The sequence below is a fragment of the Caretta caretta genome, chromosome 4 (genome assembly GCF_965140235.1).
Source record: "Caretta caretta isolate rCarCar2 chromosome 4, rCarCar1.hap1, whole genome shotgun sequence".
Taxonomy (NCBI): Eukaryota; Metazoa; Chordata; order Testudines; family Cheloniidae; genus Caretta; species Caretta caretta.
In genome coordinates this window covers 85,946,335-85,972,532 of record NC_134209.1, presented here as the reverse complement: position 1 = coordinate 85,972,532, position 26,198 = coordinate 85,946,335, and the positions used below count along the sequence as shown (strand labels likewise).

Sequence of the window (26,198 nt, the reverse complement as noted above, 5' to 3'; positions counted from 1 at the left end):
GGATTTTTATCAAATCTTTCTCAGGAAGAGGGGGGTGCAAGGTTTTGGTGAATATTTTGGGGGGAAAGACATTTCCAAACGGCTCTTTCCCAATAATAAACCCGGTAAGACGTTTGGTGGTGGCAGCGGAAGTCCAAGGGCAAAAGGTAAAATAGTTTGTACCTTGGGGAAGTTTTAACCTAAGTTGGTAAAAGTAAGCCTAGGAGGTTTTCATGCAGGTCCCCACATCTCTACCCTAGAGTTCAGAGTGGGGAAGGAACTTGACAGGGGCAAAAATTGGAGATTGGTCCTGCTTTGAGCAGGGGGTTGGACTAGATGACGTCCTGAGGTCCCTTCCAACCCTGATATTCTATGAGAGCCCCAAAGACAGACAGTTGGGGTGCAGGGTAACCCCTGCCCCCAACCCAACTTTCACTAACTACAAGAAAGAACTATCAACAAAACCAGAACTACTACTATCTAACTAAAGGTAGGGAAACTTGGAGAATTTGCTGAGCAAGACGCCACAGTTCCAATGACCGTCATGGACGGTAAGAAGGAACTGGAGGACCCTGGGTCAGCAGCGTCGTATATTGAGCGCCATGGAGGTGCCACTCCAGGGGGTTCAACTGCTGGCCCGACAGATGCTGCTAGGGAAAAACTTTCTGACGGCCATGCACGTGGCATGCACACACCTAATTGGAATCAATATGAGCAAATCACTCGAAGAAGAGCAGTCCACTTTCTTCCGGGAAAGGATCACAACCTCTGATTTGGAGGTGCTGATTCTCATCTCAGCCGCTTCACACTGAGCAGTGAAATGTTTGAGTGCCCATCGGAGATCACAGTCTGAAAAAGCAAGGACATCATCATCTGCAAACAGCAGAGATGCCACCTCCAAGTTCCCACACTGAATGTATTCCACAGCTCATGTGCACCTTGATATCCTGTCCATGAAAATCATGAACAGGAGTGGGGACAAGACATGCACTTGGCGCACCTGGAATGAACTTGACAACACCAAGAATATGAACGCAACTCTCATTCAGAGACTAAAGGGACCGGATAGTATGCAAAAGCAGCACCAGTACCTCAAACTCCTGCAGCATTTCCCACAAGACATCTCTGGGAATGCGGTCATATGTGTTCTCCAGGTTTTGTTCTACAAAACAAAGGTAGACTGGATTAGCAAACTCCCATGATCCCTCAAGTATCTGCGAGAGAGCAAAGAGCTGGTCCTTTGTTCCACAGCTGTGACAGAATCCACATAGATTCAGGAGGAACAGAGGTTCAACTAATGGGCATAACCTCCTCTTCAGCAACCTGGAATAGATTTTGCTGGGGAGGCTGCGTGTGATCCCCCTATAGTTGGAACAGGTCTCCTTTCTTAAAGATTGGGACCACCACCCCAGTTTGCCAGTCCAGAGATACTGCACCTGCCTTCCACGCACCAATGAAAGTGTGTTAACCATGACACCCCAACATTGTCCAGGGTTTTCAACATCACCGGGCGAATCTTGTCCACCCCTGCTGCTTTACCATGATGAAGACACTTTTCCGCTGTATCAACCTCAGCATCAGAAATAGATCTGATCTCACTGGAGGTTTCCAGTGCTGCCTCCTAGAAGGGGAGCATGTCCATCGGGTTGAGTTCCTCAAAGTGCTCCTTCTACCTCTTGACGATCTCCTCAGTCAAGATCAGCATTTCACCTCCCTTACTGAGTACAACCTGTCAAACATCCCGCCGACCCCTCCTAAAGTGACAAATGGCTTGCTAGAACACCTTTGAGGCCATCCAATAGTCATTCTCCAGGGTCTCTCCAAATGCCTCCCAAGCCTGGGCTTTCACTTCAACAACTGCCACAGCCGCAGCCCTCTTAGTCAGCCGGTACCTCTCAACCGTATCAGGAGTCCAGTTCACAAGCACTGCTCGGAAGGCCTCCTTTATAGGTGAGGAAAGCTCTCAAGTCAGAGTCCACTAGCAGGTTCTAGGGTTGCCACCATGACAGGCACCAACTGCCTTCAGGTCACACCTTTTCATGGCTGCCTCAACAATTGAGGCCCTGAACATGGTCCACTCGGACGCTATGTGCAAGACCTCCCCCGGAATGCAGAAGTTCTTCCGGAAGTGGGAACTGAAGTCTTTCCGCATAAGGTCTTCCACCAGACATTCCCAGGTGACCCATACTGATCGTTTGGGCCTCCTGTGTCTAACCAGCCGGTGTCCCATGAGTTGAATCCAACTCACCACCAAGTGGAGATCAGTTGCCAGCTCTGCCTCCGTTCATTCGAGTGTCCAGAACATATGGCCTTAGGTCTGACAAGATCATCAATCTTTGGCCCAAGATGCGCTGGTACCAAGTACATTTATGAGCAACTGTGTGTTCTAACATGGTATTCGTTATGGACAATCCACGACTAGCACAGAAATCCAATAACAACTCACCTCTCGGGTCCAAGCCAGGAAGGCCATACCACCCAATCACTCCCCTCCAGGTATCTCCATTGTTCCCCTATGTACATAAGTGTTGAAGTCCCTCAGTAGAAACACAGAGTTGGTCGTTGTGAAGTCTCAGATTTAAAACAAAACTTGATTTTCTGCAGCTGTTCACAAGCTACTTATCTGCAGTCACTTCTGATTACTTAGTAGGCCATCCTAGGACATCCCTTTGATGCTACATTTGAGTCTATGCATGAGGCTTTCATGTGCTAATATGTTTAATTGTTATACTCACTGCTTCCTACTAATAGGAAAGTCCTGGAAATATGCTTTCAGCAGAGCTTGCTTTTTTATGATAATAAAAAAAATTAACTGCAAGCTTTGATACAAAATGTACCATTTACCATTTTAAAAGAATGCAGTTTTTTAATGCAGTAACTTATTTCTAATACATTTAAATTATTCAGGCTTTGTGAAAATTTATTATTAAAGAGATGAGCCAATAACCATGAAAACTATTTAGTTTAACGTATTTCTTGCTCTGATTTCTAAATTGCTTTCTGCAATTTATAGCGAGAGACTTTTTCCAAATGTTGCCCAAATAGCAGTAACAGTGAATGTGTATTAAATGCCTAATCCAAAATCTACTGAAATCATTAGGAGTCCATTCATTGACTTCACTGGGTGTTGGATCATATCCTAAAAATCAGACGTTTTAAAGAGTAGAAGCTCCTTTTCTGATCTGCTGATGTTATGCCTGCTGCATATCATGCCCTAAGGTTACGAAGGACTGACCACTTGTTTCAATGGGGAATTCTGATTAAAAAGTAATTTAATATTTGATTGTCTTATATAGCTCACTGCTCTTTGATCAGATTGTTAGCCTTTCAAGTCTGATATATTTTTCTCTATGGATTCCCAAATTGCTGGAATAGGGCACAAAAAAACCTCTGCAATAAAGGCACAAACAGCTATAATCCTGTAACCTAAAAACGGCGAGATGCATTTGTTTCAGTTTGTATAGCTTAGCATTTAACAACTTGTTTGGCTTTAACAACTGGCTAAAAAGAATTCAAGAGTTTCCAAATTTTGCCCTTTTGTCAAAATTCATTTAATCATTTTTTTAAATTTTTGAATAGTCTAGTTTCAAGGCCAACCCTGTTAGCAAGATGGACAGTGCCAAAAAGTAGTGTTTTGGGTTTTTTAAAGGAATTTAATATAAGCTAGTTTAAGCAACTATTTAAAAAAAATCTGAAAAATGTTTATTTTGAATTTAGTCATTTCCTTGAAGTGTTTACAACTCAAACATTGCAGAATTATGACTGTGCAGGAGAACCAAGAAAGTGACAAATGACTTGTTTTCATTTTGCACTTCAGTCAGGTTGCACAAAGTAAAATTGACAACAAAGCTTGAAAAACATGTAAAGGCTTTAGGTTTTACAATCTGAAGTGTTGTAAGGGGTAAAGGAGACTCTGTAAAATGAAGAGATTATCCCTTTAGTAGTCTGTCATCTAAATAAACCTTGTACTCGTGTTCTTATTTTCTATGTAATTTCAATATTTTCATTTTGTTATAAAGATGCATTAGTGCTTCATGGGATAGGGGTCACAAGGTTTTATAATTGAGCCTTTAGTTAGCTTTTAGTTTGCTTACTATTTTCAGCAGATCATATTTTAGTAAGGAAATGTAAGGTTTTTTGATTACCACTCCTCCCCCCTCTTCATTTCTTCTTTTTCCCATGATCCTGGACAGCAGCCACAAAGACATATCATATGCAAACATAAATTTCCAGAAGCTGTTAAGAATAAATAGCACTGTTGCTTAACAGATTTACACTGATTGTGAATCACAACAGAATTATGGTCCTTAGTATTGTTATACAATAGCACACTAGTAACATCCTTTCAGGGATCTATTAAGTGGCACTCGAGTCATTAAAACAGATTAAAATATGCATTAGAGAGATTTGTAAAATTATAAAACAAATGTTAGTGTCTTCTACTACAAGTCTAGCCAACAATAGTGAACTCATTAAGTATGATTAGATTTGAGTGTACAAATACATTGATCCTCATAACAAACCATTACACATGGATCTGTATAAATAAAATTAAATAGTGATTTTTTTTCTTAAATTTTATTGAACACAAAATGTTCACCTTCCATTATATGAGAAGTTATATTAAAACCAAATTATTTAAAATATATTGAGAGGAGTTACATTTTTCAGAAATCACATATAACAATAAATATTTGAACATCTGAAATGCTGAGAAATTAACGCCACGCCTACATAAGGAACAGACAGACTCCAATCAAAACCAGAAATATTGCACTGACAGAATATTACAATACATCATGAACTGCGACAGCTACACCTTAATGACAGATATATTATTTCCTCCCCTCCCCCCTTTCAGACTAGGTCTTCTCCCAGGAAACTAGCATGCTAATGATATGTTACCATTGTTTAATTTTCAGAATGCCAGATATGTTAATTGCTAATTCTGAAAGATCCTACAGTTAGATAAAACAGCTACAGCTACAAGGAATGAACAGAAAATAAAATTTTCTCTAACCCCACCTCACAGTTTTCCTTTCCAAACAGAATCTAGGCACATTTTTTTATTGTGAAATGTCACCTGAGAATGAATCTCCTAAAATAATATCCTTTGGACCAGAGAACTATAGTACACACAGTATGAAAAGACCAATGTCACTATAGATGAAAATCTCAACATCCTGGAATAATCTTCATTCCTGGTCCATTTTCTGCCCACTTAAAGAAATCACACTGTTTATCCTTCCCAAAAGGACACACAAAAAAATTCTTTCCATTATTAGCCCCAATCTTCAACACTGTCCTCATAATGCAGCGTTTCCCATGATGGCAGAATGGAAACTGTGAGTCTGCCCACTGTAAAGAGAAATTATTAATTTACCCATGGGTGTTACTGTGTCTAATGGTCAAATTCCTTTTTATGGACCAATGACAAAAATTCAGATGTACAGGATAAGCCCTCCCACTTGATTCCGCCATGCAAGTGGCAATCAAAAAAAAAAAAAAGCTCCCCTTAAAACCGCTTATTTAATTTCTTAAGAGTCTGGTAGTTTGACTTCCATAGCTATAACTGAATTTACAGTAAATAAATTATATGCACATAAAACTTCAACTTGGTATTAAAATGCACCTTTCTTCTGAATGATGAGTGTTTCAAATGAATTATTGTGTTATAAGTTCTTCTCAGTGGTCTGATAAGTCGCATGCATAGACCAATAGGTCTAAGTTGCAATTTCCTCATTTTACTAAGAATGACGAAGGGAAGCAAGTGCTGTTACTAAGTAGACTAATGGGACATTTGAGAGGGATCTTTCTTGATCACATGGTCCTAAAGCCACTGACTTGAATGCACCACTCCCCCCCGACCCCATGTACAAACTGCAGTAGAACAATGTGTCTAAATTGACCGCACTCTGGAGGTGGTACACACATTTGCTTTACCCAAGTGATAGCCTCAAGTAACCAAGCATGTGAACTGGGAGTTATATGCCTACCCTGCTAAGACACTTTTGAAAATCCCATTAGGTAACTACCTGCACCTCACCTAAATGCTTTTGAAATTCTGGCCCTTAGTAGCCTAAGTCGCACTGAAAGTTAGTGGGACTTGGGTACTTTTGAAATTGTATCTAAGATAAAATTTCATTTTTCTATAGTGCTCAGATATAGAAGATTGCAAATATGCATACAGTCATACTCTGATTCTTCAAAGCTACTACAATGGAATTTTTTTTTAATTTTTCAATTACTACTGAACTGTGTACAGGCAAGGTTTACACTCTGAGCTAGGGGTGTGATTCCCCTGCTCTCATTGAGCCATCACAAGTATAAATAGCAATGTAGCTGTGATGGTATGGGTGGTGGCTGCGGAGGTATGGCTTAACCAGACCAGGCACATACCCTCTGCTGCCACTGTGGCTACACTGCTATTTATACTTGCACTAACTGGATGAGAGCCAGCATGAGTATATGTATGCAAGCAGGAGAAGTCACGCACCTAGCAGATAGCATAGATGTAGCCAAAGTGGGATCTCCCTCAGACATTACTTTTGAATAACAGTAATTTTAAAACCTACAACAATCCAACCTTCCTCAGGTACAAAACAAAACAATTGTTAGCCAGAATCTCATCCATTTTCCATGGTACTTTTTTCTATTTAATAAATAGGAAATTATATTAACTTGTGTACATTAGATATTAAGCTGATAATTAATATTTTCTAAAATGTTTAAAAATATTTGAGGAACAAAAGGATTTAGTTAAAGCAAAAAAGGGGGTTTTGACTGATGAATAATAGTTTTATTTGTTTCATTGGAAAGGTTAAAACTAAGGCCCGAGGTCTTGTACTTACTTCAAAATAGTCACACTGAGTCCCTCTGGGTAGAGGACAAGTATAAAATTGTCTGCCCTTGTTTTCTCCCTCCTTTCTCACAACTCTGAGACTGCAGGGGCGGTTGTGTTTACTGCAGCGAGGACTGCCCGCATTTAATGTACAAATACCATCTGTCATGTTAACTCGATGTTCACTGTAATGACAGATTACAATATTAAATAATTTAAAGGGATTAACACCACCAAACCCCCCCTCCCGTCCCCCCCCCACACACACTGGCTTGTAAAACAGGATTGTCAATAATGTATCTTTGCACAGAGTGACAGCTGGATAGAATTTTTCTAATCCACCCCTTTGGTTCTTTATATATAAAATGGATGGATTTCCCTGACGTTGAATGCTAAATTTAACCTTCTAAAAAAATGAAGTAAATTCCAATCTAAATCTAGAAGCTGTCTTACCTCAGGGCTTTTACATATATACCAGTTTTCCACTATGGATGGGATTTTATCTAGTTTGAAATTCAGGATGTCTTAACAGCAAGAATGTTTACATTTACAATCTTCTCTCCGTCTCTCATGCAATGGAAAACCATCACAAATAGCTTAGACAAGGCCATTAGGGTCTTTGTCTCTAAAGTGGACAAGTAGGTAATTTTCCACGCTCTTTGATAAAAACTACTGTAATTATCCCAATCATATTCCAATAAGGAACTGTCTAGCTGACTGAGCGGAAACTTTTCTTGTAAAGCTGGTAGGGAAGCTTTGTTCTCCCTTACTGTTATTATTAAGAATAGTTGGAGATTATATCTGAATTCAACACACAAGGGCATATTTCTTAGTTACCTACAGTTTAAATAAGGTGAGTTTTCTTTAAAAGTATTTTAGAGAAAAAAGGAATCTGTTTTAACAGATACAGGTTACACGTCATGTTTACGGAGTGGAACAGCCTTCCACTAGTGATGTAAACTGGGGTGAAAATGTAAGAGATTCATTCATCTCTATCTTAAAGAGCAAAAATCTGACCAGGAAATTTCAGGCATATTATGCGCAACACAAGTTATCTGAGTAACCTTGTGTTCCCATTACCGTGTCTCCCGTCTCTGCCTTGACCACCTCAGTTGCTTCCAACCTGTTGCATTTTGTCTTATCAGGGTCTGTGTTTGTTCAGAGCTCAGCCCACAATGTTTATTTTTAAATGAGTACATGTGGGGAACATCTACAAACATTCATTTTCCAACAGAGGTTCATGTTGGAACCTCTGGTTTGGAAGACTGGTGAAAATCACTGAGGAGCCTAATGGTCTCTTTGGATACAATCACATTAGTACAGAAGAACCTCTGACCTAATCCTATTTAAAATATGATTGTTGGCCAATTATTTTGCAATATTAAGGTAATGGGAATATACATATTTAAGCAAAAGGCAGAAGTTACCTTTGGTGTTTGGTCTTTAACTCAGTGTCATTTGGTCATTTTTTTTAATGAGGTTCCATGAAAAATGTCTTCCCCCTCCCTTTAGGGGGTGATGAGCCCCATGTACTAAGTGCACATGTACTTCCAAAATAGGAGGAGTCTATTTCATTAACTTGTTTTCCCATTTAAAAAAAATACTCAAAGATAACCAAGGAAGGAGGAACCACCACCTGGCAAACAAGTTAAAAGGCACTCTATCAACTTGACTTTTCGTAATGAATTTTCTGCCTCCTGATGATGTGTTATAGATCTTTCAGCAAGGTGAAGTGAATGAAGTAAATTGCTAGTGCAGAAGATCATGGGACTGATCCTCAGCTGGGGTAAATCAGCATAGCTCCACTGACTCATCTATGCTGATTTACCACAGCTGAGTTCAGATAATCATCAAGCTACAATGAAACTGACCAGATGCTAAAAGCTTGATTTTTTTTCAATGGGAATCTGGGTTGCTCAGCACCTCTGAAGTCTGGACATAAGTGCTGTCAAATGCACAAAGTAAACAAATAGGAAGAGAAATATTTTCCCCATTCACTCATTTCCATTTTAGTAATCTTAGATATTTCTCTTAACTAGAGTAGGTCACAAATTTTCAAACAAGTGTGATTTTCAAATTGACTGCATCCCTTGAAGCTGTACTGAAAGATATTTATTTTATGCTGTCCAGGAAAAACTAAACTGAATATGTGTGACAGAACAGGCCAATGTTTAACTTGTGCAATTTGAAGCAGGGTTTATGACCTTGTAGAACCATTTTTATTTATTTATTTATTTATTTTGGCAAGTGAATGCAATATAGTATAATTTTGTCCATTCCCAAGGTAGTGGGGCAGCAGCAACAGCAGCCAAAAAATAAAATGAAAAAAGAGGTTTTCAGAAGTAGTTTTTTGTTTTTACACCTCCGGCAGGGATCCAAAGATGGAATAACTCCATGGGAAGCAGAACTATCACTCCAACCTTCTCTTAAATTTGGTAGTGAATTTTAACAAAGGCGCTCAAGAGGCCCCTTCATGCCCATCACTGGATGGATTTCTCTAACCAGTTAGAACTGAGAATCTGGCTTTTAAATGTGCAAAATATAATAAAATAAGTGAGCTGTAGCTCACGAAAGCTTATGCTCAAATAAATTGGTTAGTCTCTAAGGTGCCACAAGTACTCCTTTTCTTTTTGCAGAAAGAAATTAATCTTCGCAATAAAATTAATTCTCGTTTTAAAACAAAACATTGCCTAAATTATCATTTTAGTTTTTTTTTAATCTAAGTAATACTGGTACCGTTATACTTTAATAATCAAGAATGAATGAATTCCTACACCCCAAGGCAATTAAGGATATTTTCATTTTAGGCAAAAGTCAGGGTCCAAGGCCCAGTGGATGTTTGCACTGAATAATATAATTACAGAGACCAATTAACCACAGAGACCAGAGATTACCAGGGAAAAAGAGCACTGGTGGCTAGTTTTATAACTGGTTCCAGTGTTTCTAGAGTAGCCCATTTTCAGTTGCTGTTCAGGATACATTACTGTGACTAGTCAAAGGAAAATGAAACAAACCAAACCAAAGGAATTTGAAATTTATACAATTCACTTGAATGGAAGTGCCACTGGAAGTATCTATTGTATTGGATGCATGTGTTCTGATTGTGCCCAGTAGAATGCTCATGCTAATCAGAATGGGGCTGCATTGAAGAGATGTTCCTTAACCTCAGAATCTAGCAGCGCTATGTAGTGTACCTAATCTGAAAATTAGAAAAAGAATATATATTTTTTTTTTTAAAAAGTCACAGTGTTTGTAAGCTACATTCATTTTTACCTGTGTGGGTCCTTTTATATAATATCCAAGTGCCAGAAACACCCTTGTGAGATAGGGAGATTTCTTCCCAATTTTACTGGGAAGAATCTCCTCATTTTACTGGACTATATAGTGATTGCTTTTCTTTCTGGCCCAGTTAATGTTTAATTATTTAATTGTTCTGGAATGGCTCTAACGAGAGAGACCCACATCATAGTATCCCATAGTTCAATCCCCAAAAATTTGAAGATATTTCATCCCATCTCTTTTAATTACTATCACTATCATTTCTGGAAATGTCAATGGAATGGAAGCAATACTTAAATAAATACTGTTCAAAGTTCTCTCATTACAGTGTGATCACATACTGGGCTCTTGGATGTGGAAAGCACTGGTTCATCCAGCAAAGCATCCAATCACATTGTTCCTGCAATGCTTGCCACTAATTCCTGGCTCTTTGGAGACAGGGTTGCAGACAGTGAAACATGTTTGTGTCAGGCTTTGACATCAATGTATCAGAATCAGCCAAATCAGTGGTTTCCAGCCTTTAGTGGTAATAGATGGGTACACTTTCATCATCATACCCTAATCTCCTTTTGCTGTCTCCTTTTGTTTTTTTTTAATCTGTTCTTATTTTATTCCTTTTCTGTGAATTTTTCCATTTTGGCTTTGTTCTCACCCTCTCCAATCCCCGAACTCTCACTCAACTCTCTGACTTGCCTCATTTCCACTGAATACATTGCCCCATCTCCAGTGCTCTCCAGGCCAATGTTTCCCCCCGGGCTTTCCTCCCTTCTGCCTCGGAGCCTTCTAAAGTTACAGCAAGTACTTTTGGTGTTGCTCAATCACACCAGCACAAGAGAAATAAGTGAATTGGCTTAGGTTCTTAAAGTAAAACATCAAAGGCCAAAACCAAATTTTCCCCCAAACACAGACTTACATTAATTTCCAGTTTGCAAGTTTATTTTTATACAAGACTGATGTACTTTAAATGAAAAGCTTGTTTAAGTTTTGGAAAATAACATACCTATTTGACAAACTCACGTTACTTTTGAAATCTGAGGCTGAATGATCAATCTTCTGTTTCTTCTGCACTGGATTAGAAGAATCAGACTGATGGTGGGAGGGTGATACTGTATTTACTGCAGTGAGTGAATTTGCTGAATGAAATTCATACTTTTTTCCACTCCTCTGGCAGGTGTTATTCTGGCAATAGTTGTAGTTTCTTGGAGAGTCACAGTGAGAATTCCCATCTGGCGTTTGACTATCACTTCTGTCATTTTTTAACGGAGTGAATTTACTGCTGAGATCTGTCAAAACTAGAGTTGTCATTCCAAATGTGGTTTTCCTATTGACCTTTATTTCTGTGTTTGGCTTTCCAAAGCAGTTACAAGGGTACTTGACTAACCTGCTATTAGAGGCTGTAGAATCTTTATCATTCTCTACCTTTGAAACTTGGAGAAAAAATTCTTGGTTAGCCATTTGTGTGAAAGTATGTCTATAGGTCATATATAAACTGCATGTATTAACATCCACCATACATTTATATAGACTACTTCACAGATTAGATATACACAGGATTAATTTTCCTCCATCACAGAAGTTCAGCCACTTTTGGAGTCGAACATGATAGCTGTTTAACAGCAGGTAACAGTACTACACAAGTGTAGAATACTGTTCACAACTGGAACTCCAGGGAGAAATTAATTATATAAAATTGAACAAATTAAAAAAAAAGGGACCAAGAATCTTAATGTCTATAAAGACAGGTAAATGATAAAGCCCTACATTGGAAAAAAAAAACACTTTACATACTACTTTCTGCAACATGAGGAAAATTTGATTTAAACAGAAAATATGTAATTGAAATTTTGTAGATAAAGATGTTTCACTGAATTAACCAAATCCTCAAGTTCCAGACCTCAGTCTTTGATAATATCGTAAGTGCTACATGATTGGAATGGGGAAGAGGTGGAGGAAAAGAAACAGAATAATCAGGACTTTGTTCTAAAGCCTTAGGCTACAATGCCTTTGTTGCAGAGAGAGTGCTGTAAGTTTTAGAAAATCAGCTGGGTGTATAAATTAAAAAAAAAGTTAATTGGCAAATCTGAGTTTGCGGACAGGTTTCAGGTTTCTCACACTGGGATTCTGGAGGAAAAGAACCAGCAAGCTCAGCCTCTGCTGGCAACAGAAATCTGTGCTAGCTGCAGAGATAAACACTTTTCTTCATTCCTGGCCTGGGGAAAGACATCTGTGCCAGCTAAACATGACATAGAAGTCAAAGCATCTTACTCCCCACTACAAAAAGACACCCAGAATGAATTAATAGCCACAGTTAAAAAAAAAAAAAAAAGTATTGTAGAAACAAACATCAGCACTATGATTAAGATTTTCAAATCAACTAAGGAATTTAAACACATTGTCAAAACCAACTAGGGGACTTTAACACACAAGTCCCACAATCTATATGATTCTTTACCCTTTACATTTCTTGCACATATACATAGGAAGCTTAAGCATAGTGTAGAGTAACAGATGCAAGTGTTTTTGCGGTAAAGAGGCACATGCGACTGTGGTGTAAGCAGTCTTCCTTAAAAACACATTTTGTCTTATGATGTAGCTTCTTAGAATACATGTAGCAACCCAAGGATTTTTGAGTTGGGTTCTTAACGTAGGCTGTTTTTCAGAGTTCCCTTTGTATACAGATCTCCTTTTCACATGGAAGAATTGGGAAGGGCTCCCCTGTCCCACATAATGTCTCTATGCAGGCCTATGCAGTAGAGTTGGACCTGGGAAGCGATGGAGCCCAGGGATATCTGCTCTCCACCTCACCATCCCTGCCTGGTACACAGATTTCCAGACTAATCCAGGCAGGAGGTAATATACTTCAGAGCTCTTTTCCCCACACTGTCTGGGTCTCATCCACAACTGCTACTGAGCAGTTTCAGGGAGATCTAGTCAAAAGCAGCATGGCTGTAGTAGGAGCCACCCTGCCTACAAGAGGGAGCTAGCAGAGCCAAGAGTCATCCCTACTCTGAACAGAGTGGAGTTAAGCATACACAGCACTTCATAAAATTAGGCTATTAGTGGGCAAATATTACAGGATTCAAAGGGTCAAATAAGTTGCCCCTCTGTGTTCTTGTGCAAAATCTACACCCATGCAAACAAGGTAATAATCAGATATGCAGTTACTCATGTAAAAATAACCTGCAAGGTTATATTCTGGTTTGAAATTCACTGAAAATCTAGCCTTAAAGTTTGGTTTAAAAATTAAGACTGGAGTTTGCAACAAACATTCTCAATGTACTGGTAAAATACCACTTTCTACAACAGGATAATACTGTAAACAGAATACAAAACCAGCACACAAAAGCTATCATTACCTTCAGGCCTTGAAGTCAAACAAACATCACAGATCTTAGCAGAAGGTTTGTTTATTAGAGTGCAGAGAGTACATGTCCACTCTTCTTCAGGTTTCTGAGCTACATGTTCATTAGAACATGACCCCCTGCCATATGCCCAGCAAATTAAGCTTTTTCTAGTTGGCAATTTGCTGTGAAACAAAACAAAACAGAGTTAACCTTTTGTGAAGTTTATTCCACAAATTGATTGCATCCAGCATGTATTGGGAGATGTGGGGCTGGAGAACAAGTGGTACCCAGGGCTCCAGCTGCATATCATAGCTTGGATTAGACAGACAACTCCTTTACCCAAAGGACAAATCCTGCTCAATGCTGAATAGGCCAATAAAAAAAAAATAGGTCAAACTAAAATGGCATCTCAGAGGATCTCAAAGTGCTTTAACAGCCGTTAATTATTATACACTATGTACTATATCATCATGCTATAGCCTCTTGCAACCAGCAGCAATAAGAAAGAGCATGTAGGGAGGCAGTATCCAGTAGTCCAATTCTTGTTCTCCTTCCCCCACCACAGTATTCATCAACAATTAACCAAATGGGGAAATTAAAGCAGCAGACTTGAACAAGATCATACAGTGAATCCTTACTAGCGGAGGGAATACAGCCTTGATTTCTTTACTCCATTATCCTGGGGTAGCCACTAGACCACACTACTTTCAAAACAGCAAACTGAAATGGGAATCTAACACTTACAAATAAGAAGCATAAGCATCTACTTACCTTTCACTGAAAATTAAACAAAAAAATCAGTCTTGTACAATATCAGTTTTATGCATACGGCTGAAATAGGTTTAGTATTTAGGAACCTGTTCAGAATCAGAGCATTAAACAATCAAATCCACTATTTTTTTGTCATAGCTGTAAATCCAGATACCACATTCCTGACTCCTGATTGATGTGCCAAGTTGTACATAGATCTTAATTCATCTCCGGAAATCTGACATGCAACTGTTTTCATGATACAATACTCTTCCCTCTTTTGTTGGTACACTTCAGTACTATAGTGGTGGATGTGAAACAGTAACAGGATTTCAAGGATTGGTATCTGTGATGGGATCCCTGGGGTGCAGCCCAGGACTGTGGGACTGCTGTGTCCCCTTAAGTGTCCAACCTGGGCTGTCTCTCACAATGCTTTGCTAGTGACAAGCAGCAAGCCCCTCTGAGCTCTGCTACCATATTAAGCATGCCTAGGATTGTATTTTATAAATTTATCAATTTTGTGAGAGGTAAGAATTATTTACTTTTAAAAAGCTTCACCCTCTCTTTCTTCCCCTGATATTACCTTGTGGATTCTGGGAAGCCACTTCAGCAGCAGATAATAATACAATAGGTACTAATTTTTTTAAAAGATTTTATTAATGCTGGTAAAAAAAAAATCCATCAAAACTGACAAAAAATTGGGTTTTTGACTAAAAGTTTTTTGCAAAAGTGTCTTTCCACCAGAAATATAGGTTCATCAGAAAACAAATATTTCATCTAAAATTAGAAATTTTTTAATTTGGAAATGCTACTGAGATGCCTCGTGGAAGTTTTAGTTAGCTGCTTCATGCCCCTTTCCACTGCATTAGTCCAGTTCCCTGGCCAGACTATATTTTCCATGATGCACCATGGCCAGAGACTTCCCTGGTATATCACCTCTCCTCTCCAAGAGGAGAGACCATATTGCATCATGGGACATGTAGTCAGACCAGGGAGCCTGGTTCATAGAGGAAAATGAAAGCATGAGGCACCCTTACTACCACTCCTGTAAGTTACCATGGCAGCATTTCCAAATCAAACTATTTTTGATTTTGGATGAAGAATTTTGGTTTTTGAATTTTCACCAAAAATTGAAATCGTCTGTAGGGAAAAAAGAACAGCTCTAGTGACAATCTGAGGAATGTGTCTGTACAAAATCTGAATTCTGGTTGATATTATGAAGTTGTTACGATGAAAACTGCTGTGTCACGGAATGCAGCTAGATTTATGTATCCACCATTGCTGATAAGCCTTTAAAACTGTCCCTCCCAGCCCAGGGACTATAGCCAATTGTTAAGGATGATCAGCACCCCTCCTTCTGGGGAGACCAGAAGAGTAACTGCATCCTAGGGAAATCAGTTCTCTATAACTTCTCTCAACTGGGGACTAGGGATTTGGAGATTGAAAAATTACCAGCTGCAGAACAAAGACAACAAGGTGGTGTTAAGAAAAGGAGTACTTGTGGCACCTTAGAGACTACAAATTTATTTGAGCATAAGCTTTCGTGAGCTACAGCTCACTTTAAAAAGGACTCATAGGAGGATGACAGAGACCCCTCCAGGAAGTGTGGCCAGGTGAGAGGGAGTGGATGAATCAGAGAGGGCAAGCTAGGAAGAGAAGTCTCAAAGGGCTAGATCCAAAAAGGGGATTTAGATTTGACATTGCAATATTTAACATTTAGGCACCCTACTGACTAGTGGAATCCACGGCCTTGAGGTAGATATGCTCCCTGTACAATGCATTGAGAAAGTCATGCGCCTAAGAATGGCATCCAAAAAAACCAGCCAGATGAGTGTGGAGCTGCCTAACCTAGCCAACAGGAAATGCCAAGGAGAGGGGCAGGTATTAAGTCCCACCCCTCAAAAGAGTCTTATGCACTTATGTCTGGGCTGGAGGGAGGTCCCTATCTCTTCATGGGATTTACAGCCATGAACCTTCTCCTGGAGTTACCTAATTGCTTTCTCACAAAAAACAATTCTGGTAGTGGTGATGGCTTATTATTTTTGCACGGACCTGTGTATTTCTTGTACAATTAGGTAAAGAGCAATGTTACATGTTACACTATTCATGTGTCCCTTGAAGAGGTAAACTGTGGGCCCAGAACACCCACGTGGTGTTGGAGCTCTGGAAGAAGATGTGTTTAAGCTATAGGAGGAAGCCTGAAGCATCAGCATCCTTCCAGGAGTGGGCAGCTGGCTGTATGATTGTGGCTCTCATAAGTGGGTACTAGACATAGGATCTGCACCCCAAGAGTATGTCTAAGGACCCCAAGACAAGAGCAGTGCCTGGACTCTCTTCAGACTCTTGAGGCTTAAAACACCCAGGGATTCAGCGGTTGGATTTCCTAATAGCAGTCTGGTGAGTGGCCAAGACGTGTGTTTATGGATCTGTGACAGCTCTAGGTGTGAAGACTGCTTAGTAATCTAAAATATTTTTATTCTTAGTTCACTGGAATTTTGTGATTTCATTATCTTAAAGACTGAAGACTTGCTTGGATTTGATAAGGTAAAGAACATTTAAAAGAATTCCTTTAAGTCTTTAGGATACTTTAATCAGACTGTCACCTGTAACAAGGCACAATGCTCCCTTCTGGCTTTAAAAATCAGAGCATCTTGGAGCAGTAAATCAGCCTTTTCATAAAATCCTTGACACTTGAAATAAGTGTGTTTTCATTCTGGGAAAGTCTAATAGAAAACACAAAGCAATGGAATATAGTGTGCTCTGACACTTGAATAACAATAGCATTGGGAGAAAAGGGAGATTATTTTGGTCTATGGCTACCTTTACCAGATAGCTTTTTCAAATGACAAATTGTATTGTTGCTTTCTTTTCTTTTACTGTTTCCTTAAAAGCAAAATATTGCACAGCTTTACTTTTATTGTTGTCTGTGAGTCCTAGCATATCAGTCTGTTCTAGGAGGGCGATGAGAAAAAAAGCAGATTTTTTTCTGTATCATTCTCTGTTTACCTGACGCCACAGAACACAACTCTCACCCCAACCTGCTGCTAGTCACTTCTCATTATAACTCTTTTCCCCCATATTTTCAGAAAGTTATCAGCATGTGAAATATTTATCTTATAGGCTGAAATTTTCTTTGTTTGATCTGTGCTCAAAGGTTTAAAAAAACCCCAAACATACCTTTAGCAAAATCCCTTCAGCTATTTGAGTTATAATTGCCTGAGAAGAAGGTGATGGTGGTGGGGATTTAAATGTTCTCTAATCTTAGCTAAAATTTTTATTTGAATGAAGTCTTGGGTAAAATTTTCAAAGGCACTATAAGGAACTGAAAGCTTAGTGAAAATGAGGCACTTGAAAATTGTATCCCTTGCTCCTCTTGATATCAATGTATTTTCTCCCTTCCCACCTTTCCAAGTAGAAAGACTGCTGCTATCACAATTGTCTAAGCCTGAAAATGTCTCAATGGCACACACAGAGTAAAATTCTCCCAAAACTCATGAGGAGAAAAATCACAAGCATGATTAAAATAAAGAGTCATAGATTCCCATGATTTGACAAGGACTGCAAAATTTTGCTCCATTATAATATGTTGTACATTCAAAGTTTTCATTTAAAAAATAAGTTTCTATAATTTTATTCATTATAACTATAAAGTCGAAACAAATTACATAACATACTGCTGCCCAGTTCATTCACTTTTATACATCACAGCCAACCAATAGGAACATCAACGATGTGAATTCATTCCCTCCCTATCCTGTTCAACTCAACAGCGTGTAAATGGCAAAGGCTAACTAGGAACATTTAGCTGGTAACAGTAAGAAGACGGACCAAGATTTTCAAAATTGAGGATTTCAGAGTAGCAGCCGTGTTAGTTTTTATCCGCAAAAAGAACAGGAGTACTTGTGGCACCTTAGAGAGTAACAAATCTATTTGAGCATAAGCTTTCGTGAGCTACAGCTAACTTCATCGGATGCATAGAATGGAACATATAGTAAGATATACACATACACAAGTTGGAAGTTACCATACAAACTGTGAGAGGCGAATTAGTTAAGATGAGCTTTGGGTGCCCAGCTTGATTCACTTTAAAAAGGGCCCAAATTGCAGATGGTAGATGCTCCGCATTTCCTAGAAATCTAGCCTCTGTAAAATGTCAAGTTTGGCAAACAATCAAAGGAACAAAACAAAAGAAATTTAATGTAAAACCTATGTCATAGTAAGAGAGGCTGCACAGTTTTAATAAAAAGGTATGAAAGCACAGAAGTTAAGATTTCTACCACCACATTGACTCAGCCACATTACATATCTTGGGTACTTTGTGAAATCTGTTTAAACAGTGGGCTCGGCACTGCTCCCTCTTAATATCAATGGGAACAGGATTGGGCTCAAACAATAATATATTAAGGAACAGTTAAGCCAGGTCTTGCTCACCTTACTCATGTAACCAACTATTTACTTCAATGCAACAACTCATCTGACTAAGGACAGCAAGATTTGCTCTTTAAGAAAAACAGGAAGAGAAAACACTACATATGTACATTGTGGCAGGGGGAACTTTCTGTAGGCATCTTCTCTAATGTTTTCCATTTCCTCACTTCAAATATATTTCAGCTGTGAAACCTGAATCTTACATAAAATTCTTTGTTAAATACTTTTACTGTACATTTGTATAGTATGTCAGTTATACTCACATTTTTGAAAATAAAAAAAAATTACTATACCCAAATCTTTCAACCGTAAGTTATAAAAACATCTATTTAAAAAGACACGAAAAGGTTAATGAGTTTATTTAAATAAAATAATGTATTAATTAAAAATTCCTCAAATGCTGAAGTGTGATTCTGTTCTGAAAAGCACTGTGAGCTTCCACCATTATTGCAGAATTATACTATTATCTTTTAACAGCTTCTATATCAAATGGCTTAGTTTAGAAGTAAAACTATTTTCCCCTTAACTGTGACCCCAGTAGATACACCTGGGGTAAGAGTCAAGTAGGGTTCTTTCTTTCATATACATCAGCATTAGTTAAGGATTTTGTAAGCCAAACCGTGAAACCTTACTGACTTCAAAATCTGTTCTTAGTGACATTTGGGAAGTCCCATTGCCTTCAATGGATTATTAGTTATTTATGCTGTGGTAGTGTCCAAAGGACTCAGTCAGGACCAGGGCCCCAGCGTACTAGGCACTGTATATAGAAAGGCATGGTCCCTGTCCTGAAGATTTTATGATCTAAGATCCTGATCGACAAAGACTTACAGAAGTGCTTAGCTTTACACAAGTAACCCCAGCGGGATCAACAGGACTTATAGGTATAAAGTTAAGCACCTGCTTATGTATTTGTAGGATCTGGATCTAATTTAAGATAAGATGACACAAATGAGTAAAAGATGATTGACTGACAACTAGAGCGAGAGCAACGATAACTTATATGTTCACATAGTTATGTAAATTCACATTATGTAGGCTAACAATTGATGGTTCAAATAATTTAAAAAGGTTTGAATAAGGTATTTCGAATCGGAATTTAGCCAATAATTGAAAAGGTGTGGAATTTAGTCAACAACTATGCTGATGTACAAATAGGAATTGAATTTAGCTCACTCTCTTAGCTGAACTAGTGCTGCTGTGCTCACAAGAAAAAAAAAAAAACAGTAAAAGCCCCTTTTTGTCAGTAAAGGCAGCATACAGAGTTTTGAATACACACAGGGAGCAGTTCTATTCAGCACTTTTCAGAGTAGGGCCACGCTTTAAAGAGTTATAAAGCAAATGCCATACCTAACATCAACAAGCTGAGGTTTATCCTTTTGACACTGAGGACAGAAGTATGTCATCCTGTTATTCTCTCCTAAACGACAAACCGTGATCTTTCCACTGCACTGACCACAGTTAGGGCGTTTGTACACCTTGTAATGTTTGTAGAGGGCTGATCCTGTTTTGCGGCACTGAAATAGAACATTTTTATAATGCGATTAGAAAGAGATTTGATCCAATGCAAGACTTCTGTATCTTCCAATATAAAGAGAGAGAGCGCACACACACGAACTGACAACTTTGCAGCTAAAAAAATTACACAGATAATACTCTTCGATTGTCTTTGCATCAGATTCAAATATGAATACCACTTCATTCAAATATTCATAATTCGATTCTTCTTGGATTTCTGTTCCGCATTTAGAGTTATGTTCTCATTACCAGCCAGTTCTTTCTGTAATTTGTAACATTTGTTTAAATACTTGCATTTCTTCCTATTTCAGTATGGTTTTAAGAATGCCCAATAATGTTTGTGTTCACAAAACAAGACCCAAAATATTTGCATCATGTAAAGTTTAACTGGAATTTGTATACACCACAGTATTTACCATTTTAGAAACAATGATAAAATGTTACTACTCTTACTCATAACACTGCAAAATGGGTTAGCTCAGGAGCTATCTTAGAGAGGATTTAGGGGTTTACTTCATTCTTTAAAAGCTCTTTGAGGTCCTTCAACAGCAAATGCTGTATAAATGCAGAATATTACACCCATTTTAAAGATTGAGAAACCAAGCTACAGAAAGGGTAAGCTACTTGGCCAATGTCATGCAAAAAATCACTGGCACAGCTAGGAACAGAATCCACATCTCCTAGCTCCCAGTTCTGTGTCTTAACCACAAGACTACCTCTCTCTTGCTGGTTTCAATGGATTCAGGGTTTTAAAGCCCCACTCATCCCTGGGTGAATGAGAAGACTGCCTTGGTGAATTTCTACAAAATGTAAGTTAAAATCTAAAAAGCTAGGTTAAATCTACTCTTTGTATTTAAATAACACCATACATCTTATTTCAAACTTTATGAACAAAGCAGTGAGGATCCAATTACTCTCAAATATCTCACATTATTTGCTTGCTTTTTCTCAAACAGTTAATAGTGGCTGAACCAAAAAGTCCTTCCCACTTCCAGCATGATGACTTATTGCATCTTTTTACTGTTTCCACTAGATGGCTACATACAGCTTACACATTTTGGTGCAAAGTTTCAGTGCATTTTCTCTCTTAGAACTTATCGCCCTCACCTTATAAAAGAGAAGAGTAAAATCAAGGGTCATTTTCACCAAGTGATGTGTCTGTTCATCTGTCAATTGACAAGCCTGTGAAAAAGGCAAAAATGTTTAAAAAAAAATAGATTTATACAACTATAATACACTGGAGCAACTACAGTAAAGAGATTTATAATTAGAGAGCGTCTCTATGGATACCCCCAACAAACATGGTATTACACAGCTACTTGGTCTCATATATTCTCATACTTTTTTGCCTCCTCTGCTGTATATTTACATACACAAATATGCTTATTTACTATTCTACAGTGTCTGACTTTGTGCTGCTGCCCCCAAAACAGCTATTGTCAGTGTTTTACTTTACAAAATTGTCAGTGTTTTACTTCAGTGTTGACCTAATGGTCTCCAGTATGGGTTTCAGTTTCATGTAGTAATCTGCACTTGCTGCCTCTTGGTTTCTTGCTGGAGTTTATAGGTTAACACCAACACCTCAGTGATTTAGAATCCTGTATTAGAGAATTTAATTCTCATGTGTGACATCTCCGCCACCTGCTTCAATATGGAAATAAAACCCCTTCCAACTGCATACCTCTAGTTATCACTAGGGCTCCGGGTCTGTCACAGAGGTCGTGGAAATCACGGATTCTGTGACTTTTGGTGACCTCCATGACTTCTGCAGCAGCCAGTGTGGCTGACCCCAGGGCTGCCCAAGCAGCTGGCTCTACGGCCAGCTGTTCAGGTGGCCCTGGGAACAGCCACACCGGCTGCTGTTGGAGTGGCCCCACAGCCAGCCACACTGGACACTGCTCGGGTGGGCAGCAGTCCCCGGGGCGGCCAGAGCAGCCACTGGCCCCGGCCCCCCCCAGCAGCAGGCAGACCACAGCAGCGGCCCCCCAATGCACGCCCCCCCCGCAGCAGCAGCCCCCCAATGCACGCCCCCCTTCCCCCACCGCAGCAGCAGCCCCCAAGATTTAGTCGGGTATTTGTACTAAAGTCATGTATATGTCACAGCCATGAATTTTTGTTTATTGCCCATGACCTGTCCATGGCTTTTACTAAAAATACCTGTGACTAAATCGTAGCCTTAGTTATCACCTACCACCCCACACTAGAACCCCTATGGGGTATCATCAAACAATTACAAGCCATACTTGATGGGGACCCCATTTTCAAAGAAATATTTTCTGAACTCCCACTTCTGGCCTTCAAACAACCCCCCAATCTCTCCAGCCTCCTAATTAGAAGCAAGCTCCCTACAGACCAGGACACACCAACCAAAGTGGCACCAGATGCTGCCAGAACAACAGATGCAAAACCTGTAGATCTATCTCCACTGCTATGATGATCAGCACCCACAGAACACACACTTCAAGATCCATGGGTGCTACTTGTGCCTATCACTACATGTGGTATACCTCATCCAGTACACTAAATGCCACCAATAACACCAACAACAACTATGTGGTGAGACAATCACTATGCTCTCAGATGAACTCACACAGAAAAATGATAAAAGACAAAAACATCGCAACACCTGTGGGTGAACACTTTTGACAAGGCGATTACTCTACGTATGTCCTCTCGGTCCTCATCCTCAAAGGAATCCCGCAAGACAACTTCAAAAGACAAGCCTGGCACCTTAAATTCATAACTTGCTAGATACTAAAAATCATGGACTGAATCGAGACACTGGATTTATGGCTTATTACAACAATCTGTAATCCATTTAAACCTTCCCCCTCCCCCATAAGCTTTCCCCCCCCCCCCCTTCTATGGCTAGGAGAAGTGTAATCAGGCCCTTCACTTTGAAAGGTGCCTTGAACTGCATGTTAACTACTCATGCTAAACAATCTGTTTACCTTGTACTCCGCTGTGACACGGAGTACATTTCCCAGACCTGAAGAAGAGCTCTGTGTAAGCTTGAAAATTTTCTCTCACCAACAGAAGTTGGTCCCATAAAAGATATTATCTCACCCAGTTTGTCTCTCTAATATCCCAGGACCAACGCAGCTACAACAACAGTGCACATCTCTACGGACACACTTGAGTTAAAGGCTCCTCAGTTTAATCAGGAGAGTGCCTAGAGCCACACATTTTCTGTTATGGGTCGCTGAACTTTGAAATGCACTTCTCCCCCAGAGCCCGGATTTATTAACTCCCAGGACACACCCCACAGCACTTCTGTTTCCCCTGTAACTTAGGGTGGGACTACAGAGAGATTTAAAAAAAAAAAACAAAAAACAACACCCACACATGGGAGGCCTGGGTCAGCTGACTGAGGCTAGCGGGGCTCCGGCTCCAGGGCTGAAAAATCGCTATGTAGACTGTCTGGCTTGAACTGGACCTTGTGAGCGTGAAGGGTCTCAGAACTCAGGCTCCAGCCCAAGCCAGACAGTCTACATAGCGATTTTTCAGCCCTGGAGCTGGAGCCCCGCTAGCCTCGGTCAGCTGATCCAGGCCAGCCATGGCCATGCCACAGGTTTTTTATCCCTGTATAGATGTACCCATAGGGAGCAAGTGAAGAGAGGGGCAAAGGATTTCCAATTCTGAATGTGACTGTCATTAGCTGGTGAACAGAGTTATCATGTGGAAGCTGCGTGGGGCACCAAGGCTCAAACCCTGAGCAAAACTAACAATGGAGTGAACAAAAGTACCTGAGAAATGGACAGGAATACCTGAACTCTAGAACTGTGTCTACACTGGGGAAGCATATGAAAAGATTCCCCCCACCAGTTCAGTTGAACCAGTGTTAAAACCAACAGGAACTGGAGTGTAGACAAGGCTCTGGTAGCTAAACAGTTTTTAACCACCATTTTAGTTAAATTTGCTCTAACTGAAACAGTGGTAAAATTGATTCCAACTTCTGGAGACTTGTTCCCACTGGTTTTAACCTTGGTTGAGATGAGCCAGTGACAGAACCAGTGGGAATTTTGGGGTAATGTTTCACAGTGAGGACAAGGCCTAAAGCCCATTCCTACAGGAATACTTAAGTCTTTAACCAAAAAGGCCCAAGTCCTGCGAAGAGAACGAGAGATCCCCTCACTAGCTTCAGGAGTTCATTTTGTAGGATCAAGGCCTAAATTTGTAACTCACCTTTTAAATTTCATACAGTCTAAGGCTAGATATGTTTTCATTCCACTGAGTTATCACGATTTTCTCTCAAACACTCTGATCAACCTTGTTTTAGCTAAGAATCCAGGTGGTCTTAGATTGTTTTGAGGATATTTATTCATACCTGTCATGAAAGACAAGGCCTACACAATCTGAGGAAGGTCTGGAGCCTCAAATCATATAGAGTCTCATGAGGTATGGTGAATGCACTGCATGGGAAAAGCTTGAGAGCAGAGTCTGAGGGACTAAAGTAACTGAATATGATGAAGAAAATGTTGTAATTTAAACTATCTAGAGTCCACAGAGATTTTTGTGTTTGAATTTATCAAGCAAAATGAGAACAATCTATTTTATAATGGACTGGCATGGCAATTTCATGGTAGCACAACATGATTCAAGACAGCAGGTCAAAGTTTGAAAATTAAATTAATTTCTGGTCAAGAAGGGATGTGAGTTAAAGAGATAGCATGTCTGCTGCAGCAATTCTCCCATCTAACCCATGAGCAGTGTTGACAGGCTCCAGAGAGTGCCACACTAACCCTCCTAGGGCAGGATGGTCAAGCATGACAGTAGAGTCTGGGAGATCACTGGAATCCAGGGTGGCATTAATTAGGGGAAATGGAGGGTGTAGAAGATTGTTAAGACCTTACAAGCTCCTCCCTACAAAAATCTAAACTAGACCAAAATATCTTGTAGATACATGTTTATGGTCTTAATAGCTGCTTGCAATTGGTACAGAAGGGAATCCATGAAAATATTTCACCTACTTTAACAGCTGGATGGAGACCACTGTCAAAGAGTGCTTCATTTTTTATGATATTTCCCACTCCAGGTAACACTGCCTGATCCAACAACACATCACATAACATGCGACCTTTCTGCTGCTTAATCTCACTTTCTGCTCTTAAGAAACTAAATTTTGGAGAGCATACATCTAAGTCTTCCATCATTCTTACTTTCTGTTCACTTTCAGCAGCATTCCTGCAAGACAAGACAAAATAATCTATCTTTCATTGTAACTAGACAGTACTTACACAATGTGTAGTATTTATGAGTGCCCTAGCACATTACACAGAGATCAAAAAGCCACGCAGATACTCGTGACATGCATAGAAAAACACAGAAATCTTACCCTTTTTCAAAAATATGGTGGTTTAATAACACATACATAGAATACACTAGTGCCAGGCCATGTGCATAGGCAAGCATCCCATCCTTGTTCAAGTCAGCTCTAAGAATAATTATCAGTCCGTGCCGAGCATTTACAGTGTTAAATGCATTTCCTAAGCAGAGACTCTCAGTTGTAACTAACTATAGGGGAGGATGGTCCAGTGGGTAGGGCACAAGCCTGGGACTTGGTTTCAATCCCTTTCTATACCACAAACTTCCTGTGTGGCAAAACCCTTTAAGCAAGATTCAGAAAGATACTCTCTCTCAGTCACAGCCTAATCCTGGGGAAGCCTGAACTCGCTCTGTACCTAAGCATTTACAGTAAAAAGTTCCCTAGGTGCCTAAGCTTTTGCCTCTGAGCATATGTACTGCTGCCTCTAAGCATCCTGGCACCTATCTCCTGCCTGAACCCCAAATGATTCACAAACCAGGGGAAGACAGTTGTTCATCTACCTAACTGACATGTGGGCCCCGATCCAGTAGGCATGTTCAGAGGCCACCTAACTCCTCACAAAACACAGGGGGCAGGGGGTGGAGAGAAGAAAAAGAGGAGGTGCTCTCTCATAACTTTTAGCCCAGGGATTAGAGTGCTCACCTAACTGACTCACCACTGGGTTGTGGGAGACACCAGTTCAAGTCCCTCCTCTGCCTGAAGAGGATTGGAACAGGGATCTGCCACCTCTCAGGGG

The 26,198-nt window shown here is 39.7% G+C and overlaps 1 protein-coding gene across 3 annotated transcripts in view; it reads right to left on the bottom strand.

Moving 5' to 3' along the window:
* Window positions 1-4,579: 4,579 nt before the first annotated feature.
* NEIL3 (nei like DNA glycosylase 3) overlaps window positions 4,580-26,198 on the bottom strand; it is a 36,839-nt gene continuing 15,220 nt past the window's right edge. For 2 of the 3 annotated variants that reach the window (XM_048847810.2, XM_048847811.2), the window contains exons 4-10: window positions 25,107-25,320; window positions 21,244-21,318; window positions 19,969-20,135; window positions 13,456-13,625; window positions 11,100-11,526; window positions 6,831-7,005; window positions 4,580-5,337 (exon numbers count right to left, since the gene is read on the bottom strand). In XM_048847810.2, the coding sequence (XP_048703767.2) occupies window positions 5,155-5,337; window positions 6,831-7,005; window positions 11,100-11,526; window positions 13,456-13,625; window positions 19,969-20,135; window positions 21,244-21,318; window positions 25,107-25,320 (1,411 nt within the window). In that variant the 3' untranslated portion in view covers window positions 4,580-5,154. The remainder of the gene's footprint in view (window positions 5,338-6,830; window positions 7,006-11,099; window positions 11,527-13,455; window positions 13,626-19,968; window positions 20,136-21,243; window positions 21,319-25,106; window positions 25,321-26,198) is intronic. The other variant, XM_075127812.1, reaches the window with a different exon arrangement.